This window comes from Fistularia commersonii, chromosome 3 (genome assembly GCF_037954325.1).
Source record: "Fistularia commersonii isolate RoL2024-O1a breed Wild chromosome 3, RoL_Fcom_v1.0, whole genome shotgun sequence".
Classification (NCBI taxonomy): Eukaryota; Metazoa; Chordata; class Actinopteri; order Syngnathiformes; family Fistulariidae; genus Fistularia; species Fistularia commersonii.
In genome coordinates this window covers 24,105,132-24,123,415 of record NC_141286.1, presented here as the reverse complement: position 1 = coordinate 24,123,415, position 18,284 = coordinate 24,105,132, and the positions used below count along the sequence as shown (strand labels likewise).

Genomic DNA, 18,284 nt, shown 5'->3' with positions numbered 1-18,284 from the left:
GTGTGTGTGTGGATACCAGGTGCCTGTCTGTCCAGCGCCGATCAGGACGGGCTGACGGCCCTGGGCTGGGCGTGCACGAGGGGGCAGAAGGGCGTCCTGCAGCTGCTGGCGGAGGCGGGCGCCGACCCCAACCAGCCTGACAGGCAGGGACGAACCCCGCTGGACATCGCCGCTCTAAACGGGGACGCGGAGACGGTGAGTTTCCCGTCGAGTCCGACCGAGAGACCCTGGAGACGTCGCTGTCGGGGAGCAATGAGCGGAAAACAAGTGCCGGGTTCCCCCTCGGGGAGCCGGAGGGGCCGTAAAGATGGTAAATACACTTGCGATGTCATGGTTCTTGGATGGGTTTACGTCCCGGCGGCGGAGGAGGAACGACTGCTCGTTTTCCTCGCGCGCGGAGAAATAACCCTTTTCCAACAAAGTCATCTCACAGCTAATTGATCCGGGTGGAAAATGAGCCGCCAGAACATCCCAGTTATTGGATTTCAGACGCCCACAGCTTACTTTAACCCGCTTTTCGTCGAATAACAGAAATCAGGAATCCTGATTATTACCCGCGGATCGGATCACGACCGCTTTTCTGAGACGTGGCGACGCGGGAGGTAATCTGCAATCACGTCTAATGAGGAGCAGGGAAACAATCACTTGTGTAATTAATGATCAGCAGGAATGTAATCAAAACACAGCGAAAGCGCTAATAGGGGAAGAAGAAAAAAAGAGACGACAAAAAGACGGATAATTCTGCTGGTGGAACGATGGCTTCTGACCCGATTTGGCGCCGAGGTTGTGACGTGTTGTCCCGATGCGGTGGCCGTGCAGGTGCAGTGCCTGCTGGAGCACGGGGCCGTGCTGGAGCGGGCCGACAACAACGGCGGCAGGGCTTTGGAACGGACGCCCGGCTGCCAGAACCCAGCCCTGGTGGCCTCGCTGCTCAAGAAGGGATCCAAAATGGGTACGAGACCTTCACCCCGCACCCTCCTGTACATCTGACCTCAAATACAGCCGCCGCTGTCTGCCAAATCGCGTTTAAAAACAGCGGGATGCGCCGCCCGCCACCAGGTAGCATGGAAAAACACGAGGCGTGCGTGTCCATGAAGGGACGGAGAAGTTGTTGTTGTCGAGATACCGTACCGGAGAGCATCGTCTGCTGGGAGAGCCACTCAAATAGTTGATGGTTCACCCTGTTACAAAAAGAAGTGTGCAAGTTACATTTAGCAGCAAATATTAGCATTAAGTGTGTGGCCAGTAAGTTAAGTTAAGCACCAAATGAAAAACGCCCCCAACCTCCACTGCCGGTGTCTTCGTCTGAAGGTAAATATATGATTTGAATCAATTATTTGGTATTCATAAAGTAAAGTTATGGAACGGATTAGCAGCGTTTTAGTTTATGTCAATGGGGAACTTGAATTTGAGATACGAGCAAACTGAGTTACGAGCTCCGTCGCGGAACGAGTTCAATTCGTAAGTCAAGGTGTTTCTGTGGCGACTTTAAATCTCACGCAGGCGTTGAATCCGCGTCCCCAAAATTCCCGGAGCTTGTTATGCTTTCCGGGCGGTCCGTGTTCTCCGCGCCGCAAGGGGGAAGTTCTCTGAACGTCTCACAAAGCAAAGGTCAAAGGTCACGGGCTCGCGCCGTGTCATGTCACGTCAGGGCGACGTCCCGCTCTCTAAAGGCGTGATGTCTGGACGACAAACTGAGATGGAAGTTAAGGTCAGGTGACCCCAAAAAACACCAAAAAAAACCATTACCATTTTTTCAAAGGGTGAAAGGAGAGGGTGTTGTAACCCTCCTCTTCAGTGTCAAATAACTAATAACAAAAAAGACCTCAATATAAGCCGTACAAGCTAGCCGATCGCTATCGCGGCCTTCCTCCTGCGCACTAAAACCGTCAAAGTCGTCTTTTTCGGCGTCAGAGTGGAACGGAATTTCCCGGGTCATTTCATCGGTCCGATGTGACGAGGATAAACGTTTTAGCGTCGTGAAGCTCGTTAGCGCCCCCTTCCCAAAAAAGTCCATATATCAGCCGCATCGTTGTTTACGTGACAAAAGTCGCGGCTTGTTTTTCTGACTTGTATGAGCCTGCAGCCGATCTCGGCACCCAGTGTGAAGTCTCATTCATTCGTTCATTCATTCATTCATTCATTCATCTTCTGCTGTGCCGGCCTTGGAGAAGGTCACTGTCCGCAGGGCGGGGGAGCGGAGAGGCGAGGTTTCACCTGGAAAGGTGGCCTGTCAATCACAGACGTTCCCTCGTGGTGTTCAGAGAACCCGGCAGGAAGACGGAGAACCAAAGAGCATTGGGGAAAAGAAAGCATGATTCCTGTGCTTCGCCTTTTCTTCTTCTTCTTCTTCCCCTCCGGCTCCTGCGTGAACTAAACAAACCCGATTCCTTCACTCCTTCACCGGCGACGAGGAATCGGCGTCTCTCCCTTTACATTTTAGAATTTCTCCGTCGCGCTCGGTCGATTCCTCGAATGGCAGCCGCGCGTTTGTTGAAACCCGGTTCATTCCTTCCACTTCCGCTGCACGGCTGCAGCTGCGCCGCTCGCTATTCACGTCTCCTCTCTTTCTCCAAAACCCTCCGGTTTCCTCTCCGCGGGAAAGGCTACAGAACCGCTCCGCACGATCGATCAGGTAACTGGGAGGGGGGGGGGGGGGTCGACGTCGGCGGGGGGTTTGTTTGACGCGGGAGGGTGAAAATTAAAATATTCGCACTCCTCCTGCAGGGCACGCCACCTGGGCTATGGCGTCGTCCAAGCCGGACATCCTCCTCATCCTCCTGCAGAAGCTCATGGAGGAAGGAAACATTCTCTACAAGGTAGGTTCCGAACGTTCTTCCGCGTCCGACTTTGGAAGGAGCGGAGACGTTAAACGGCGTTCCCGCCTGCGCCGTCCTTCTGCAGAAGGGACGCATGAAGGAGGCGGGCCAGCGATACCAGTACGCCCTGAGGAAGCTGCCGCGGGAGGGGCAAGGAGACGAGCTGAAGGGGCTGCGGGAGCTGCGGGTTTCCCTCTACCTCAACCTTTCCCGCTGCCGCAGGAAAACCAACGTGAGGCCCCGAAGCTCTGAATTAGCGTTTATAAAAATGCGTGCGTTTGCCTGTTTGACATGGAAGCAGGCGGTGACATCATTGAGAGGGAGCGTGCATGTGTGTTCTGGGAAACTATGCGAACCGGCCATCCTTTGGGTCACGGTGACCGCGGAGCAATGGGGGCGGTAATGAGACGTGATAAGGTCGCTCGCTCTCCTGAGTCTCTGCAGGGAGGGAGGGGGAGCTGGGGGTTTTGCACGTGGGCGTGCATTGCAGATTAATCATACATGATTGGAACGGCGGCGGGGGGGCGTCCATATGATACCGTCCTTAAATATTCAACGGCCGCGTCCGCGATCTCGAGATTCACGGCTGCCATTATGACCTCGCCGTGAAGGACGCCATCGCTATGCGTGAGAAGACGCAGGAATAACAAGTCTTTTCGTCGGGCTGAGCGATAAACGGAAAACACACACACACACATACAGACACACACAAACAACGTAATTCAGGCGAAGCCATGTAAACACCCCGGATTCTTTGGCTCCTCTGTGTGAAATTTGAAAAGCTTTGCTCTTTTATAAACTTCGGCAGGACTTCGGCATCGCCGAGGAGTTCGCCACGAAGGCCCTGGAACTCAAGCCCAGGTCGTACGAGGCGTTTTACGCCAGGGCTCGGGCCAAGAGGAGCAGCAGGTAAAGCCGAAGCGCGATGCGAGCGAAGAGCTCGCCGGCGCGTGAAATCGCGTGTATTTTTTTTTTTAACCCCCCCCCCCCGTGCCCTCCTTTCGGTTCGGCTCCGTCCCGCAGGCAGTTTGCTGCAGCGCTGGCAGACCTCCACGAGGCAGCGCGGCTCTGCCCGTCCAACCGGGAGATCCGGCGGCTGCTGGCGCGGGTGGAGGAGGAATGCAAACATCATCAGAAGACGTCGGTCAACAACGCGCCGCAGGGCTACAACAGAGAGCCGCACGCCCACGCCGGACACCATCACCACCACCATCACCACCACCACCACCACCACCAGGCCGCCGAGGAGGAGGAAGAGGAGGAGGAGGAGGAGGAGGAGGAGGAGGAGGAGGACGTGCGCTCGCAGGGCAGTCTGGAGAGGCAGGTCCCGGAGGAGCGGGTTGATTCGGAGAAGCAGGAGGAGAGGAGGGAAGGGGAGGAGGTGAGCCTGCCGTGCGGAAAAAGTCCGGATTTCTGGCCCCTGAATCCCTACGGTCCCAACAGGACTCTCCCCGGGGGCGGCGCCTTCGCCCTGGCGGAGCAGGACTACGTACAGAACCAGCTCTTCGTGGACCTGCCCGAGCCGGTTCCCGCCGTGAGCAGGCAGGCCTCCGCCCAGAGCGCCAGGACTCATCAGCACTGCCACTCGCTGCAGGCGGGGGGCCGGGTCGGGGTCCGACCGCTGTCCCTGTGCGGCCCCTCCAGCCCGCTGCCCGGCAGACACATGTCCACCTCGCTGAAGCCGGCGCCGCCGCTGGGACTCGACCTCGGCGCCGGACCGGCCGCGGAACACTCCGGACACTCCGGACACTCCCCCACCGAGCACTTTCACCCCGTGTCCCCCGGCAGCTCGTCCCCGCCGGGCCACGCCGGGCCCGTCTACCAGCCCCGCTCCTCCAGCTTCTCCAGGGGCTCCGAGAGACACGCCGCCCACTCCGTGGCCCTGGACGGCCTGGCTCTCGCCCTCGGCTCGGGGATGGAGGTCAGGAGGGAGGCGGGCGGAGCGGGGACCACCGGCTCCAGGGGTTCCAGCTCCAGCCAGGCGTCCAGCGGGAACCTGTCGGACGGCGGCAGGCCGCAGCCGCCGGACAACCCCTGCCCTCTCAAGAGCGGCGGCAGCTTCAAGAGCAAACCCGAGCTGAAGCCCCGGCCCTTCATGGGCGTCATGGACAAGGCGGTGCGAGTCCAGGGCTCCTGCCTGGGCCGCCAGGGCCAGGGAGGCGGCGAGAGTCTGAGTTTGTCCGTCATGGAGTTCCAAGGGGCCAACCACGAGTACAAGCGCGCGTCCTTCCAGGAGCAGCTCTCCGGGAGCCAGGCGAGCGGCCAGCAGCAGAGCCGCGACTTCGCCGAGCGGCTCCACCAGCGCGAGGCCAGGGCCTCCCAGCTGCGCTTTCCGGACGGGCGCCACAGACAGGCCAGCTTGACCAGAGACAACCCGGCTCTGCACATGGCGCCCATCAAGCCCAAGCGCTCCTTTATAGAGTCCAACGTCTGAGCGTAGTTTATCCGAGCCGGGCGGAGGCTCGCTTTGCCGATCTCGAGCCGGCGTCGATCTCGGGGCTACGGCGCTTTTTCTTGCTTTCACAGCTCGTCAACTAGGCGCGTTCCAGACGCGAGGAAACACCTTACGTAGGGATTTAGGGGAAATAATAAGCATATCGTCTCCGTTTTATTTATTACATTAGGTATACAAGTCTGACAAAGCTTCGTGCACGAATATACGAAAACCTCTCGCTAGTCGCAGGATGCCATTTCTATCGTCGAGTGTCTTTTAAAAAACATTTATATTTGTACGGTGTACAATATATTTGCAGATTCTATATTTGCCTGTATGTGGTTGTCTGTCTTCATTACAGGCCTCGGAAAGAAACGACTTTATGTATTTTAGATTCTTTTTATTGCTACGATCGACATATTTAAAAAAAACAAAAAAAAACAACAAACAATGTACACGACATTGTTGGAACCTTACCGTCATCTAATTATCTAATGGATCGCTTCAGTAATTCACAGTATGTTATCTATTTTTGCATAGCGGAGGACGAGTTCACGTGTCGCGGGAGGAAACGGCGGAGAGGAAAAACAAAAAAAAGTTGTCATTTTCCCCTTTTCAGAGTCACGCTATGGATTACAGAATGTTACCACGTTATTATTGTGGTACAATAAAGAGATTAAATATTAACGGACTATATTTCTACATCTTCTTCTTTCACAGTTTACAGCTGGCGGTGAAATTCCCACCGCGGACCCAAATAATGCGATTTAGTCGTGAACGTGTGCAAGGTAAAACACTTGCAGAGGAAGCGTGAGAGTTTGAGGCCTCGGGGCAAAAGTCGCATACATTATGGAGGAGGGTTGGTGTTTCGGGGGATGCAGATTGGGTTCCTTGCAAGACGCACAACTACTGCGTGTTTTTGGACAGCGGGAGGAACTCAAGAGGAAACACGGATCTTCTCGCTGTGAGGCGGAAGCGCTAACCGCTGGAAATCATGCTAACAATTTAAAACAGTGGTGTCGAACTCAGATCAGGCCAACAAACGGGTTTAATCCGGCTCACAAAGCTAAAAGATACCAGGTTTCAGGGGTGAATTGCGCAATAGGTACGTTAAAAGTAGTTAATATGTCATGATTTTACCCGTCCGACCTACGGGAGAATAGATTTAATTTGTTGAGCAAGACGCTGAACCCCTAGCTGCTAGCCTAGCGCTCATGTTTCATCCCTGATCGCTTAATTGCAGAGAACGAATTAATAAAGGATAAATTATTATGATTATTTACCTCCATGTGGCCCTTGAGCTAAAATAATTTCAACACCCCTGATTTTAAATTTACAACAAGGTCTCCTAGGCTGGGATAGAAAACAGGCTCGCCTGGTAGCCCGAGGTGTTTAAGCAGAAAGGAATGGCTGGATAATAAGATATCGAGGAATAAAAAAAAAAAAAAAAAAAAAAAACAACGTCCGCACTGATAAATGAATCCTTTATTGCCACTGCAACCAGACCAGTGACGCCACTTCGGTTATTTGCTTCGTTTGTTTTTCTTCCGCGGCATCAATTTGTTCACACGACCGCTCTGGGATTCCAAGCGGAAGTTCCCTTTAAAGATCCGTGGTGCAGAATCCGGGGCAGATCCTCACTTCGGATGGAAGGCCTCCTTTTTAAAAGGCGACTTCGAGATTGTCGGGAGTCTTTTGAGTTAAAAACAAAACATCGTTCGCGTTAATTTGAAAAACAGAGGTGACCTGGTCCTACGCTACGAATTAATATGTTATTAAGGCTGTCACTTCCAGTATGTGAACGTTAATAAACGTTCCCCGGATCTGTCAAACTCAATCCAAACATCTGGCAAAGCTGCTCCCCGGACGGCCGGTCACACCTGGGATCCAATCTGTTAGCTTCAACAAAGACTGGATATTTCCCTTTTTTTTTTGGACAACCGATCTGAACCCCCGCGCCAATATGAAAACGAAACACTCGACGAGAACGTCCGCGGTGACGGTTCGTCTGAGAAAAGTCGCGGATTGCGTTAGCGTGCGTCGTCCTACAGATCCATATCGAGTGTGCCTGTTCTTCGGATTCGACTCTAAAAAACGACCACGAGTGAGGAAACGTCTCGGGCGACACGAAAAGGAAAGGGGAAAAAAAAAAAATACCTGAAATGCTCTGGTTTCTTTTTTTTTTTTTTTTGTCTTTTTCTTCTCGCTTTAAAAGAAAAAGACAAGGAGAGGCGCTCAGTGGCTCGTCCTCCAGCGGGTAATAGCCATCTTCAGGGTTCGGTTTGGCGTGAGCAGCGTGGTCAGCAGGGGCAGGTTGGTCATCGGGCTGGAGCGGTTCTTGGTGTGGATCCAGCTCTCCATGGCCTCTCTCTCGTACGAGAATCCATCTGCGGAAGCGACATCGCCCATGTCATCGTCGCGAATCGACACGCATCCCGTCAACAAAACCGTTTACATCGCGACTCGCGCATCCTGCGATAAAATCCTTGTTATTTATTGTTTTTTGCAACCTTAGTTTTATCCTATCTTAACACTCATATGATCCTTGTCGAAATCGTCTTCTCGTGGAAACCGGACTTCGTTTTCTTCCCTCTTTTCATCCCAGAGGCCTCTTCGGTTCTCGGGTGAAAGGTGAAATGTCTTCAAGGGAAGACGGTTGAGGCGAGAAGAAGGTTTTGACCAGATCAACCATGACCTCCTCAGATTTATCTCCTTGTATTTTCATGTGTCGACTCAGCGTCTGATGTGGAATCAGCTCCTGACGCCGTTGCGGGTGGAGTGTCGTCGTGTTGCATCCGCGATTCTACCCACGTTTTGCACGACGCTTGTTTTATTTCGCTCTTTCCGAGCCGCCGCCTCGGCGCCCGAGCGAGCGGCGAGGGTGCTCGTCTCCCGTCGGCGAGGGGCGGCTGCCATGGCGACGGCTGCGCGCTCGAGGACACCCGGGCAACGCGTCCGGATCGGGTTTGAATTCGCCCATCCGGACGTCGGATTTGACGAAACATTAATTTATAAACAGTCATCGTCGCCGATGGCGCGTTTTGCCGCAGGATGGTTCCGAACCCGGGCCGGGACGTCTCCCCGAGGAAGGATTTGGACTCAGATATGAAAGAATTCTGTTTTCCGTCTTCTCCGGGACGACAACAAACGGGGGTAGATGTTTACCTGGAAGGCTTTCTAACAGGGAGGCTTCCTGGCAGCCGGAAGGCGTCCCGGAGAAAACACTGGGAAAAGCGGCTTCCGAGTCGTTATCTAACCCGATCGGTTGTTGCGAGACCCCCCGCTTGTCGGCAGCGAAGGGAAAACACGCTCAAACGGAATACCGCGGTCTCCGTGGGCTCAGTTTGCCCTTCGTAAGAGACGCAGGAAACTGCGATTCAGTCCCAAATGATACGCTCAACTGCAAATGTTTCCTTTTTCTTTTTCCTTTTTTTTTTCCTCCTTGATTTGTTTTCTCCCTGTTGGTATTCTAGCTATTACATCATTTCAAAAATTACATATCTAAAATGTGGAAAACGTTGTGGATTAAAATATCACCGATGTTCAGGCTTGGTGAGCAAACTTCTCCCATGTGAGTGAGCTGTGGGAACACCAGACCATCCTTTTCATCCTCTAACTCACATACGGAGGATGGAGCAGTAAAATCGTACTACAGTGATCCCTCGCTAGAACGCGGTTTACTTTTCACGGTTTCGCTACTTCACGGATTTGCATCGTGCATTGTGTTCTGCATTCTGATTGGCTAAAACGTCACTCCGCTTCTTCTCTACCTGTTCGTCAATAACGTTGCAGTTTAATATGTACACGTACGTAAAACAGCTTGTACGTGCAAATTCTCTTGCAATTTCGAGTTTCTCTAAAACCCATAATGTTGACAAAACGCTCTGGACCGACAAAAGGGCCCAAAAGGCAGCGGAAGATGCTATCTATCGCAGATAAAGTTAAACTTCTGGACATGCTAAGGGAAGGTAAAAGCTATACGGCCGAAGGCCGGCGTTACGGAATTAATGAATCCTCCGTTCGTCCCATAAAGAAGGAAGAAACAAACTTAAGAACGACACCAGCAATAAGTTTTAATAAGGATGTATAATATCTGTCAAAAAAAATAAAGGTTTCTACTTTTTGCCTATCACGGGTTCTTTTTGGAACGTAACCCCCGCGAAAAACAAGGGTATACTGTATAATTACCTAACGGCGACACTAAGTCCAAATTTTTCCTTTTGTTTTAGTGTAAACAAGAACAGGTAAATTATAAAAATCTGCAACAAACTGTTCTTTTGTAAAATACATGACGAACAAAGTGAGATTCATGAAGGAAAGTAAGTACAATTTCAGCAACATTTTGCCTCAGGTCTGTTCTCCGCGCATTTTGTTGCCATCAAAACATGCTGCGTCCACAACGAGCATACACATTTTCCTATTAACCTCAACGAACAAATATTAAGTGGCACGTTTTTCTTGGAAAACCCGACTTTACTCTTTTTTTGACAATGACACCTTGCTGACGTGGGTGTCGGGGTCGACGAAAAAGCAGGTACATTGCTAACAATAAGTAAAAATGTTATTTATAACCCGTAGGCCGCATTACTGCCATCTAGGAACTGTATTCTTAATTCAAAAAAAGTAGAAGTAGTCATGATTTTTAAGCATTTTTTTCAAATTGTAGATTTATTCCATGGGGTGCAGCGGATGCCTTGGCGGGCCGGTGAAGGCCCGCGAGCCGTACGTTTGACACCCCTGCTCTAACTGCAGGAATAGGGGTTGGTGGTCAGTTGTAGTTAGAAGTAGTTAAAGAAGTAGTTAGTTCACCTGCGGCGATGACCGGCTCCCTCATCAGCTCCCGGGTGATCGGACACAGGAACTCATCGGGAACACCTGATGACACGCACTCGTTCTTCAGCTCCTCCACCTTCCTCAGGAGCTTGCTGCGAATACCGACGGACTCTGCACAAACACAAATACGTGCATACATACATACGCGGGGAATTTGAAATCATTGTATTGATGTGTGATTAAACCGGCGGAGGGGTTATGAGATGATCGGCGCCCAGGATCGGAGTATTTGTTATTCATGCGTTTAGCGCCGTTCGCTCTTGGACGGCGACGAGCGAGCGTGGGCGGGCGAGTGTGAACGCGGTGGGAGCAGAGCGGGTCTGCCGACTGTCTGTCCTGTTTGGGAAAAGTTAAAATTCCGAGCGGGCGGTTGGCCGTGTCGGAACCTTTGTCGCCTGAACGCCGTTGTTTTTGTTTTTCCTGATGTTAAATTTTTCATATTTCAATCTTTGTGCGGGAGCCTGGCCGCCAGAAACGAGCGGCGGTTTGGAGATGAAATATTGAGCAAATATATACTGCTTCGGCTTCTCAGAGGAGACGGGCTCCCGTCAATCCCGCCCGGAGAAGTCGTGAGAAGTCGGGCTCCTTCCGACCCGGTCCTGCTGTGGAAACGCGACAGACATTTTGCTGACGGCTGCGCAAACACAGGGCCGAAGCGGCGGAAATATGCCAAATATTTGATGAACCAAAAAAATCTCGAAAGAATCCAGACTGAAGATCTAAAAATACGAGCTCAGGGGAGGCGGCCATTCGGGGCGCCGGGTTGGGGGGGGGAATCGGGTTATGTAAGTCACCGAGCGATCCAGATTAACGTCGCAGACGCCGAAAAAGCCCGGTGCCTCCGTGGCGGCGCCGCCCGGGATTATGTAATCCCGCTCGGTTTAAAAAAAAAAAAAAACACGCAGACATTAATTCGCCCCTTTCTTTTAACGGGGCGACCTTTTATCCGGGTAAATAGGCTCAAACCCCTCCTCCCTTAATCCCGGCATCTTCCTGCCGCCCGTCTCCATCGCGCCGGCGTGCTACGCTTGTCATCCTCACCTATGCACAGCTCCGACGCCAGCGTTTCCTTGGTGAGGCCGAGCAGCTCCGTCCCGTCGATGTTGTTCGCCCGGAATTTGTCCACCAATCCCGACAGCCCTTCCTCCGCCAGCCAGGTCGACACGTCCTCCTCGGACCAATCGCCGACCAGCAGCTTGGAGCGTCCCGCCGAGGTCGTCCCTGAGAGGACGAGTCCAGAAAATACGCTTGGTATTAAAAAACGAAATAAATAAACAAAGAAGCCAAACGCTCCGGGTGTCCTGCTGAGTATTGATTCCACCCGACCGAGGAGGTTTCATCGACACGCTCGTGGCCTGGACTTTCACCGATAATACACGCTTTGCAGACGGAGCATTTGTGTGTGTGTGTGTGTGTGTGTGGGTGCGTGTGTGTGTGTCTTCCTACCTCCACTCGATGTCAGAGCCGATTTCTCTGGAAGAACAAGAGAGCGAAGCGGAGTTTGTGGCGGGCCGTAACGAGGCGACCATCACCGAAAAGCCCGCGGGAAGGGGCAGCGGCGATTGACTCGACCAAAAATGCAAAATCACTATATTCTTCTCCGATTTGGAAAAAAAAAAGAGCCGCGAGAACAATGACTTCTAATGAGGGGCTGGTTGTGGGGAGGAAAACAGATGAGACGTACCTGGCAGTGATTTCCCGTCTTCGCCATGGAAGCGGCGTGCAGACGGACGAGCCGACGAACAGACAGAGAAACAGAACAAATCAAATAAAAAAGGCATTTGCGCAACTCCGGAGGAGGAGAGGACGTGCGCGGTGACGAGCTGCCCCACCGCGTCCGTCCTCCAGGCGCCAGATGTTCACCGTCTTGTCCATCGATCCGGTGGCGATGAGCGCCGAGGTCGGGGAGAAGGCGCACGCCGTCACGTATCTGCAACCAGGCGACAGGCGCTCAGCTTTGCTTTTAGCTTTGTAAACGGCAGAAATGTGCGGCTTGAGGTTGGAATAACTGGATGGGGATTTTGAAATAAAATAAAGAAAATAAAAGGAATAAATCTAGACATATTTTTAGTGTTGCTATACTTATATACAATATATACAAGCGTGCGTCAATGTATGTCCACACATACATTTATACTAGTGATTTAAAGTGCAACATATTTTACAGCAATTCAAAAAAAATTATTCTTATCTATTACATCATGATTCAAAACTGCAACAACAGGCACAGAAAGTTTTATTGCAAGAGTGTTTTGTGATTTACCTTGTGTGTTGGTTTATCGTGTGAAGCAAAACAGCATTTCTCTGCAGAGACAGACAGAAAAAGGACAATTAAATGGAGCCACGGATGTTGGGTTTTGATCGGTGGCACACATAATACTTAGAATGAAGGAAAAGTACTCACTGCGTCATAGATTGTCACAGTTTTGTCCACAGAGCTGGAGGGAACACGGGGAGAGATCAGTTACTGTCCTCTATCAGCGGCTCACGTTGGGAAATCAAGGGGTCGGTGGCGCCCCCCAGTGGTCACTCTGCGGTACTGCACCCCGAAATTAACGCTGGCTGAATTCAAACGTTTGCTCAAGTTAAAAGGATAATTCTCACGGTTCGACCCTGTTATCCTGTCACACAATCTTAGTTTTGCACATAAAGACCTCTGAAATGACGGACCTGTCGATCTCTTAAGCCTCCCGACAGATGTGCTGCTGTTCAACAAGGCTGGTGTTTAAATTTGTGTTTTAAATTGACTGTTTTCTCCGATGGCAACACTTCACCCCGATGAAAATAACAAGGCATCCAATCGATCCGATAAATTAAACCATTCGGAGGAGAAATACATCTATGCATTTAAATATGGTCCTTCTTTGCCTTTTGCCATTTTGAAAAAAGACTTCTAGCAGGTCACTTACATCTAGGTCAGTACTAAGAAAAAAAGCAAGATGACAGAAAGAAACTCAGTATGTTTTTCCTTTTTGGCGGCTCTTTCCAGAACTCCACGGAGATGCACGCCATGTTCTCCTCACATTTTACAAGCGACTTCTGAGACGACGCTCAAATTTAAGAACTAAAACCGATAAAGTGGAGCTAAATGCACAGATACAAAAACCAGCGTGACTCTGGATTCGGGGGTGGAGGTTACCAGCAGCGCTCGGGGAGAAGCGCTTACCCCGACACAAGCAGCCGGCCGTCCGTGGAGAACGCGCAGCAGAGGACCGGGGCCGACTGGCCCGCTAAGGTGTGCACGAGACGCATCTTACAGGCTGCAGGAGAAGGGAAACACATAGGGATAAAAAGGGGATGGTGGTTTTACGCGAGCTAGAGAAAACAGGGCACTCGACGGGAGTCCGAGGAGCAGGTTTACCTCCCGAGCTGAACTTTTCCAGGAGCCAGATCTTCAGCTGACTGTCCTGTCCGCAAGACGCCAAGCGGAACTGCACAAGCTGGAAACCTGCAAGACGGCAACACACGGACAGATGCTCGAAGGACTTGCTGAAATCAAATCGGGTTCCTCCTTGTTTTCCTGTTCCAACATCGGTTATCACAACATTCAATATTACACTTGCCGACGTCACCGAACTACCGTAAATTCCGAGCGCACCTGAATATGAGCCGCAGTGGCTAATCGTAATATCGGTTTTCCTCCTGTGCACTAAAACCATGAAAGTCGTCTTTTTCGGTGTCTGAATTGAACAGACTCAGAATTTGTTGTCTTTTTTTATCCTTGTTGGTCTCAGCCCACTCACATCCTGCCTATTTTTGTTGGTTTATTTTATTCTTGTCATTGCTGTTGTCACTCTGTTTAAGTTGTCGTTTGGTTTAGGTTGTCTATTTTCACCCTTGCTGTCTTTTTTTTTCCATTCTTATCCTTGATGTTGTTGCGGTTGTTGTTCTCTCAGAGGTCTTTTTGTGGATGTCTTTAGCTTTTCCTAATTGACACTTATAACTGTTACGCAGTTGTGACAAAAGAATTTCCCCCATGGGGATCGTTACATTTTATCTTTTCTTATTTCACGATAATTTCATTAGTTCCATGTGACAAGCTTTAATGTTTTGGTGGCATGTAGCTTGTTAGCCCCAAAAGATCCACAAATTAGCCACAATGTTGTTTAAGCCGCAGTGTTCAACTCGAATGAAAATTAAGAATAAGAACAACTTTATTTATCCTGAAGGAAATTGTTGTGCCAGAGTTTCAAGTAAAACATAACAATAATAAATAATAGTAGGTATTAGCGGCTTATATTCCGGAAATTATGGTCAATTCAGGTTTAGGCTGTTAGTTTTCAGAAATTCTGGCTGAAAATACACACGCGACAAGTTTTTGACTCAACGGCGTCAGGCTTTTACCGCTGAGGATGTCGGGAGCGAAGGCGCAGCAGGTCACCCCGAGGTCGTGGGCGTTCTTCTCGGCGTGCAGCTGCTTCACTTCCAGGTCCCAGAGGCGCAGGTCCCCGTAGGTGGATCCGGTGACGAACATCTGGCTGCAGGGGCTGAAGGAGCAGGCCACCAGCGTGGTGTCGTTCACTGAGCCGGTCCTTGACGAACAAGACAAAGCGCCTTCAGCTCGACGGGGCCGAATGTCGACTCTGGGGAGCCTCCCGTGGCCCGGAATCCGTCCTCTCATGTTAAGCGGGCTTTTTGTTTCAGTTTTTTTTTTCATGTAATTTGGTCATAATATTGTTCGTAGAAAATATACGGAGCAGCCTGAGTTTTCCCTGAATTTTATTTCTTTTGTGAGCAGTGCTGAATGACTATCTCTGAAAGTTATTGTTTCAAAATGACTGATTTCGCAGCTAAACCTGCCACCTCACCTGCGCAGCTGCTTGGAGGGAAAATCCCACAGAGCCAAAGTGCCGTTGGACGCGCCGGAGACCAGGTGGGCGGAGTCGGGAGAGATGGCGCAGATCCTGACCGGGCTGCGACCCGGATGCTCCAGGACCGCCTCGATCTCACCCGTGGCCGTGGACCAAACCACGGTGGTGGCGTCCGTCGAGCACGAGGCCAGGAACTCCCCGCAGGCGCTGAAGCAGCAGCAGTGGACGCCGTAGCCATGGCCGGTGAGCGGCGAGAAGGGAAGCTCGGAGAAGTCCCGGCTGTTGTAGACGCGCAGGGTTTTGTCCCCGGAGCACGTGGCCAGAAGGCTAGCGGAGAAAGCGCACCAGTTGACGTCGTCTCTGTGGTCTTGCAGGGTGCAAATCAGGGACACCATTTGGAGGGCCGTTCTTTAAAATGCACAGAAAGACGTGAGAGAATGCAGTTGTTTGGGACACTCAGATTTTTTTCCGACTTGTCAAACGTGCAGCAGCTGAAGGGCTAATCGAATGGAAACCACTTTTGATTAAAGTTGGTTAATCCTGTCAAATGCAATCCGGCAACTACAGCCACAGCTGGCAGGATACACCCTCGGCTACCAGAGGTGAGAAAGACAGAGGGGTATTTAACCCCCTTCCGCCAAAATAACAGCAAGAAAGTTTAGTCTGGTCTTTAAACGAGTACACAGTACACACCTTTTATCCCCTCATCAGTCCTCGGTGATCTTTTAAAGATGATCGAAGACACTACTGGTTGAGATGACCAGAGTGACAGTGACAAACAAACCTTGTATTTGCATAAACAATATATGAAGAGATCACTCACAGCCAGTCGTCAAAGGGGGGCTGTTGCCTGACTGTGACTCCTTGAGGTGTTTTTTTGGACTATTCACTATAAGTTCATGGGTCGCCTCCATGAATGAATGAATGAATAAATTAACTGCTTGGTTTATTTTGTTAAACCAAGGCCAGAGCGGTTAAGCTGACAAGCCAATTCCGGTCAACACAGACGAGAAAAAAGGTTAAACAGATTCCAAAATAATTCCAAGAAAATGTTAACACTGACCAAACGTTATTTACCAGTGATGGAGCAAGAGTATGGTAAATCAAAATATCAAAAGTAACAAGGTAATGACACGATTTTACATTGGATTAAAATAAAAAAAAGACACAAAACTAAATACCCCGTTAGCTCGTCGCGGATTTGGTAGACTTTGTAAGGTAGGTCATTGATTAATCGATGCATGCTAAATGGGGCGTTAGAAGGTGGGAGCATTCGCTGTCTGTTCCTCCTACTTTTTTTTAAAGGAAAGCCTCCGTTGTCAATACTCTGAAGAAATAACTGACTTGAAAACCTGGAAGTCCACGCAAGTTTTCCAACCTGAACGCTAAAGAAGTTATTTCGCTGACACCAGCCGGGGATGCTGACGCTAATGCTAATGCTAAAGCAAGCGATAAAGCTAAAGTCCATAACGCAGCACTTTTTTTGACACTTCCGGTTCTGATCAAAAAAATATAAAATATTCACCAGCGGGGAAGCGGGGCGACGAGGCGGCTCGGCGAGCAATGACACGATCTCAGAAAATGAAATAAAATTGGTATTGCTTGTCGCCAACCTCTCTTCTTCAGTCTTCCCTCTGCCGCGTCTTCCACTCGAGATTCCGTTGTTTACTTCCGGTTAGAACAGCTGACCGTGACGTCATCCCCGTGACGTCATCGGCTGAGCTAGCAGCCTCCTCCTGGGCTGCGAGGAGCTGTTATTTATGAATTAATCACAGCGGATAAACATTTCCCTCTGTTGGGGGATTAATTACTCCATAAGATTTTTTTTAATCAACAAAATGTGCTCAAAGTAATGAGCTCTTTTAATTATTCACAGTATTTAATATTTGCTGAGCAAGTCAACATTTCCCCAATGTATTTCGTTCAAACACAATATTTTGATTGAGAAATACACAGTGACACTCAAGAGATTGCTATTAAACACAATACAGCGTTTGGCAGAGTGGTAGCCCTCAAATGTATGACAATAGTGCGGCCATTGTGCAAAATTTGCTTTGAGTGTATTTTTCCAAATAGTTGCAACCCTCCCAGAGGTCTCCACACGGACGAGATGTTTCTCACTGTAGTCCACCGGTATTTGTTTGTGTTCAAATGATCGACACTACAAAGATCGGTGAGTCCGGGTTTTGTCGTCCCTCGTGAACCACGTATGCTTTTGGCAGCCTGTTGTTCAAAACTGCATTCAAGAAACTGAATAGCATCTCAGCACACATTCGGATTCTCACGCTTTGAATAATTTAGCACTTTTTGGGACACGCTGGGATGAAGTGTTCTTCCAGACGGTCTTGCTACTTTTGTCGTGACTTTGCAGAACAATCACAGCAGCCATGAATGACGATTATCTTGCACCACTTAGGTGGGCCGGGGGAAAGAACTCTGCCTTCTGGCTTTTGATACTGAATATGACATAAAAACATGAGTAAGAACACTTTCCAGTGTCCGCCTTAATTCCCTTGAAATGTCCATAACATCTCAACTTGACAGAAAAAAAAAAGAAACTACCAGTCGTATGTGCGCGTCAGCGTCTCCCGAAACAGGACGCAAAGAAAACCAGTTGCAGTCGTTTACGTTGAAAAACATCCTTTTAATAGGTCCGTGCCACACACTAGTGAAAAATAAAGTTCCTACAAAAGAATGATACTTTTATTCCACAATATCTTTAAATAAAGTAACTTCAAGTACTCTTGACTTGGGTACAAAAAAATCTAGCTGCCCCCATCAGGCCACAACACACAGCAAGGTTCAACACAGTGGTTACAAATGGCCTTTAGGTCCTCAGATTTTGTGGCAGATTATGAGGAAATGCGTCACGGAAGCATAACTGAATGCTAGTTGTTCCTTTTTTTTTTTTTTTTTTTTTTTTTTTAATTTTCTATGGTAAAGAGTGATATCTGTGTCACTGTCCAACTTTGGAGGCCTTGTTGGATTGAAATCATATATAAAAAAAAAACAAGAAAATAAAAACAAACAAAAAAGTAATGTCGTAAAAATGAAAACCTAGAAAAAAAAAAAAAAAACAATAACATCCCCTACACGCCCCTGTTGGAAGGGTAGGCACTACCAAGATTAAGGATACCACAGTGTTTGCAGAGGATATGTATATACTGTACAAACAATATTTATGATAATGTTTTCATCACGTTCACTAAAATAGAATGCTACAATCATTCTAAGGCATAAACAATATCTTAATATTCTTAAACAATTTTTACACATCGTTCCAAACAAGACATAATATTGACATTAATAAACAGTATATACACATGAATCACCGTTGTCTGACTGTCCCTCTGCTGTTCCTGTAAATAAATGCAGTTTTACAGTTTG

The 18,284-nt window shown here is 49.5% G+C and overlaps 2 protein-coding genes across 9 annotated transcripts in view; one reads left to right on the top strand and one right to left on the bottom strand.

Moving 5' to 3' along the window:
- The window catches only part of LOC147235950 (protein TANC1-like), a 40,029-nt gene extending 34,085 nt beyond the window's left edge, over positions 1 to 5,944 (top strand). For all 3 annotated transcript variants that reach the window (XM_086144343.1, XM_086144342.1, XM_086144341.1), the window contains 7 exons: positions 20 to 195; positions 820 to 952; positions 2,606 to 2,635; positions 2,728 to 2,819; positions 2,905 to 3,051; positions 3,628 to 3,728; positions 3,843 to 5,944. In XM_086144343.1, coding sequence (XP_086000469.1) covers positions 20 to 195; positions 820 to 952; positions 2,606 to 2,635; positions 2,728 to 2,819; positions 2,905 to 3,051; positions 3,628 to 3,728; positions 3,843 to 5,253 — 2,090 coding nt within the window. In that variant the 3' untranslated portion in view covers positions 5,254 to 5,944. The remainder of the gene's footprint in view (positions 1 to 19; positions 196 to 819; positions 953 to 2,605; positions 2,636 to 2,727; positions 2,820 to 2,904; positions 3,052 to 3,627; positions 3,729 to 3,842) is intronic.
- LOC147235949 (WD repeat, SAM and U-box domain-containing protein 1-like) lies at positions 44 to 16,573 on the bottom strand. 6 transcript variants are annotated; one of them, XR_015105955.1, is made up of 14 exons: positions 16,423 to 16,573; positions 14,895 to 15,305; positions 14,431 to 14,618; positions 13,448 to 13,534; positions 13,253 to 13,346; positions 12,491 to 12,524; positions 12,350 to 12,390; positions 11,919 to 12,016; positions 11,771 to 11,788; positions 11,533 to 11,559; positions 11,128 to 11,307; positions 10,063 to 10,197; positions 7,411 to 7,640; positions 44 to 174 (listed from the first exon to the last, which is right to left on the bottom strand). XR_015105955.1 is itself a non-coding variant. In XM_086144344.1 (13 exons), exons 2-13 carry the CDS (start codon positions 15,290 to 15,292, stop codon positions 7,489 to 7,491), a joined length of 1,452 nt encoding a protein of 483 aa, XP_086000470.1. In that variant the 5' UTR covers positions 15,293 to 15,305; positions 16,423 to 16,573; the 3' UTR covers positions 5,408 to 7,488. The 6 variants fall into 6 exon arrangements, 4 of the variants coding, with proteins under 4 accessions (XP_086000470.1, XP_086000471.1, XP_086000472.1 ...); XR_015105954.1 differs by lacking the exon at positions 44 to 174 and adding an exon at positions 5,408 to 6,945; XM_086144344.1 differs by lacking the exon at positions 44 to 174 and having other exon boundaries at positions 5,408 to 7,640.
- Between the last annotated feature and the right edge of the window lie 1,711 nt (positions 16,574 to 18,284).

Excerpts from the sequence above, each read along its gene's own strand:
- LOC147235949 (XM_086144344.1), bottom strand. The coding sequence starts at position 15,292 with ATGGTGTCCCTGATTTGCACCCTGCAAGACCACAGAGACGACGTCAAC. Across the intron at positions 14,619-14,894 it reads CCCTCCAAGCAGCTGCGCAG|GACCGGCTCAGTGAACGACA; the intron begins GTGAGGTGGCAG and ends TTGTTCGTCAAG. Across the intron at positions 10,198-11,127 it reads GGCGTCGGAGCTGTGCATAG|AGTCCGTCGGTATTCGCAGC; the intron begins GTGAGGATGACA and ends GTGTTTGTGCAG.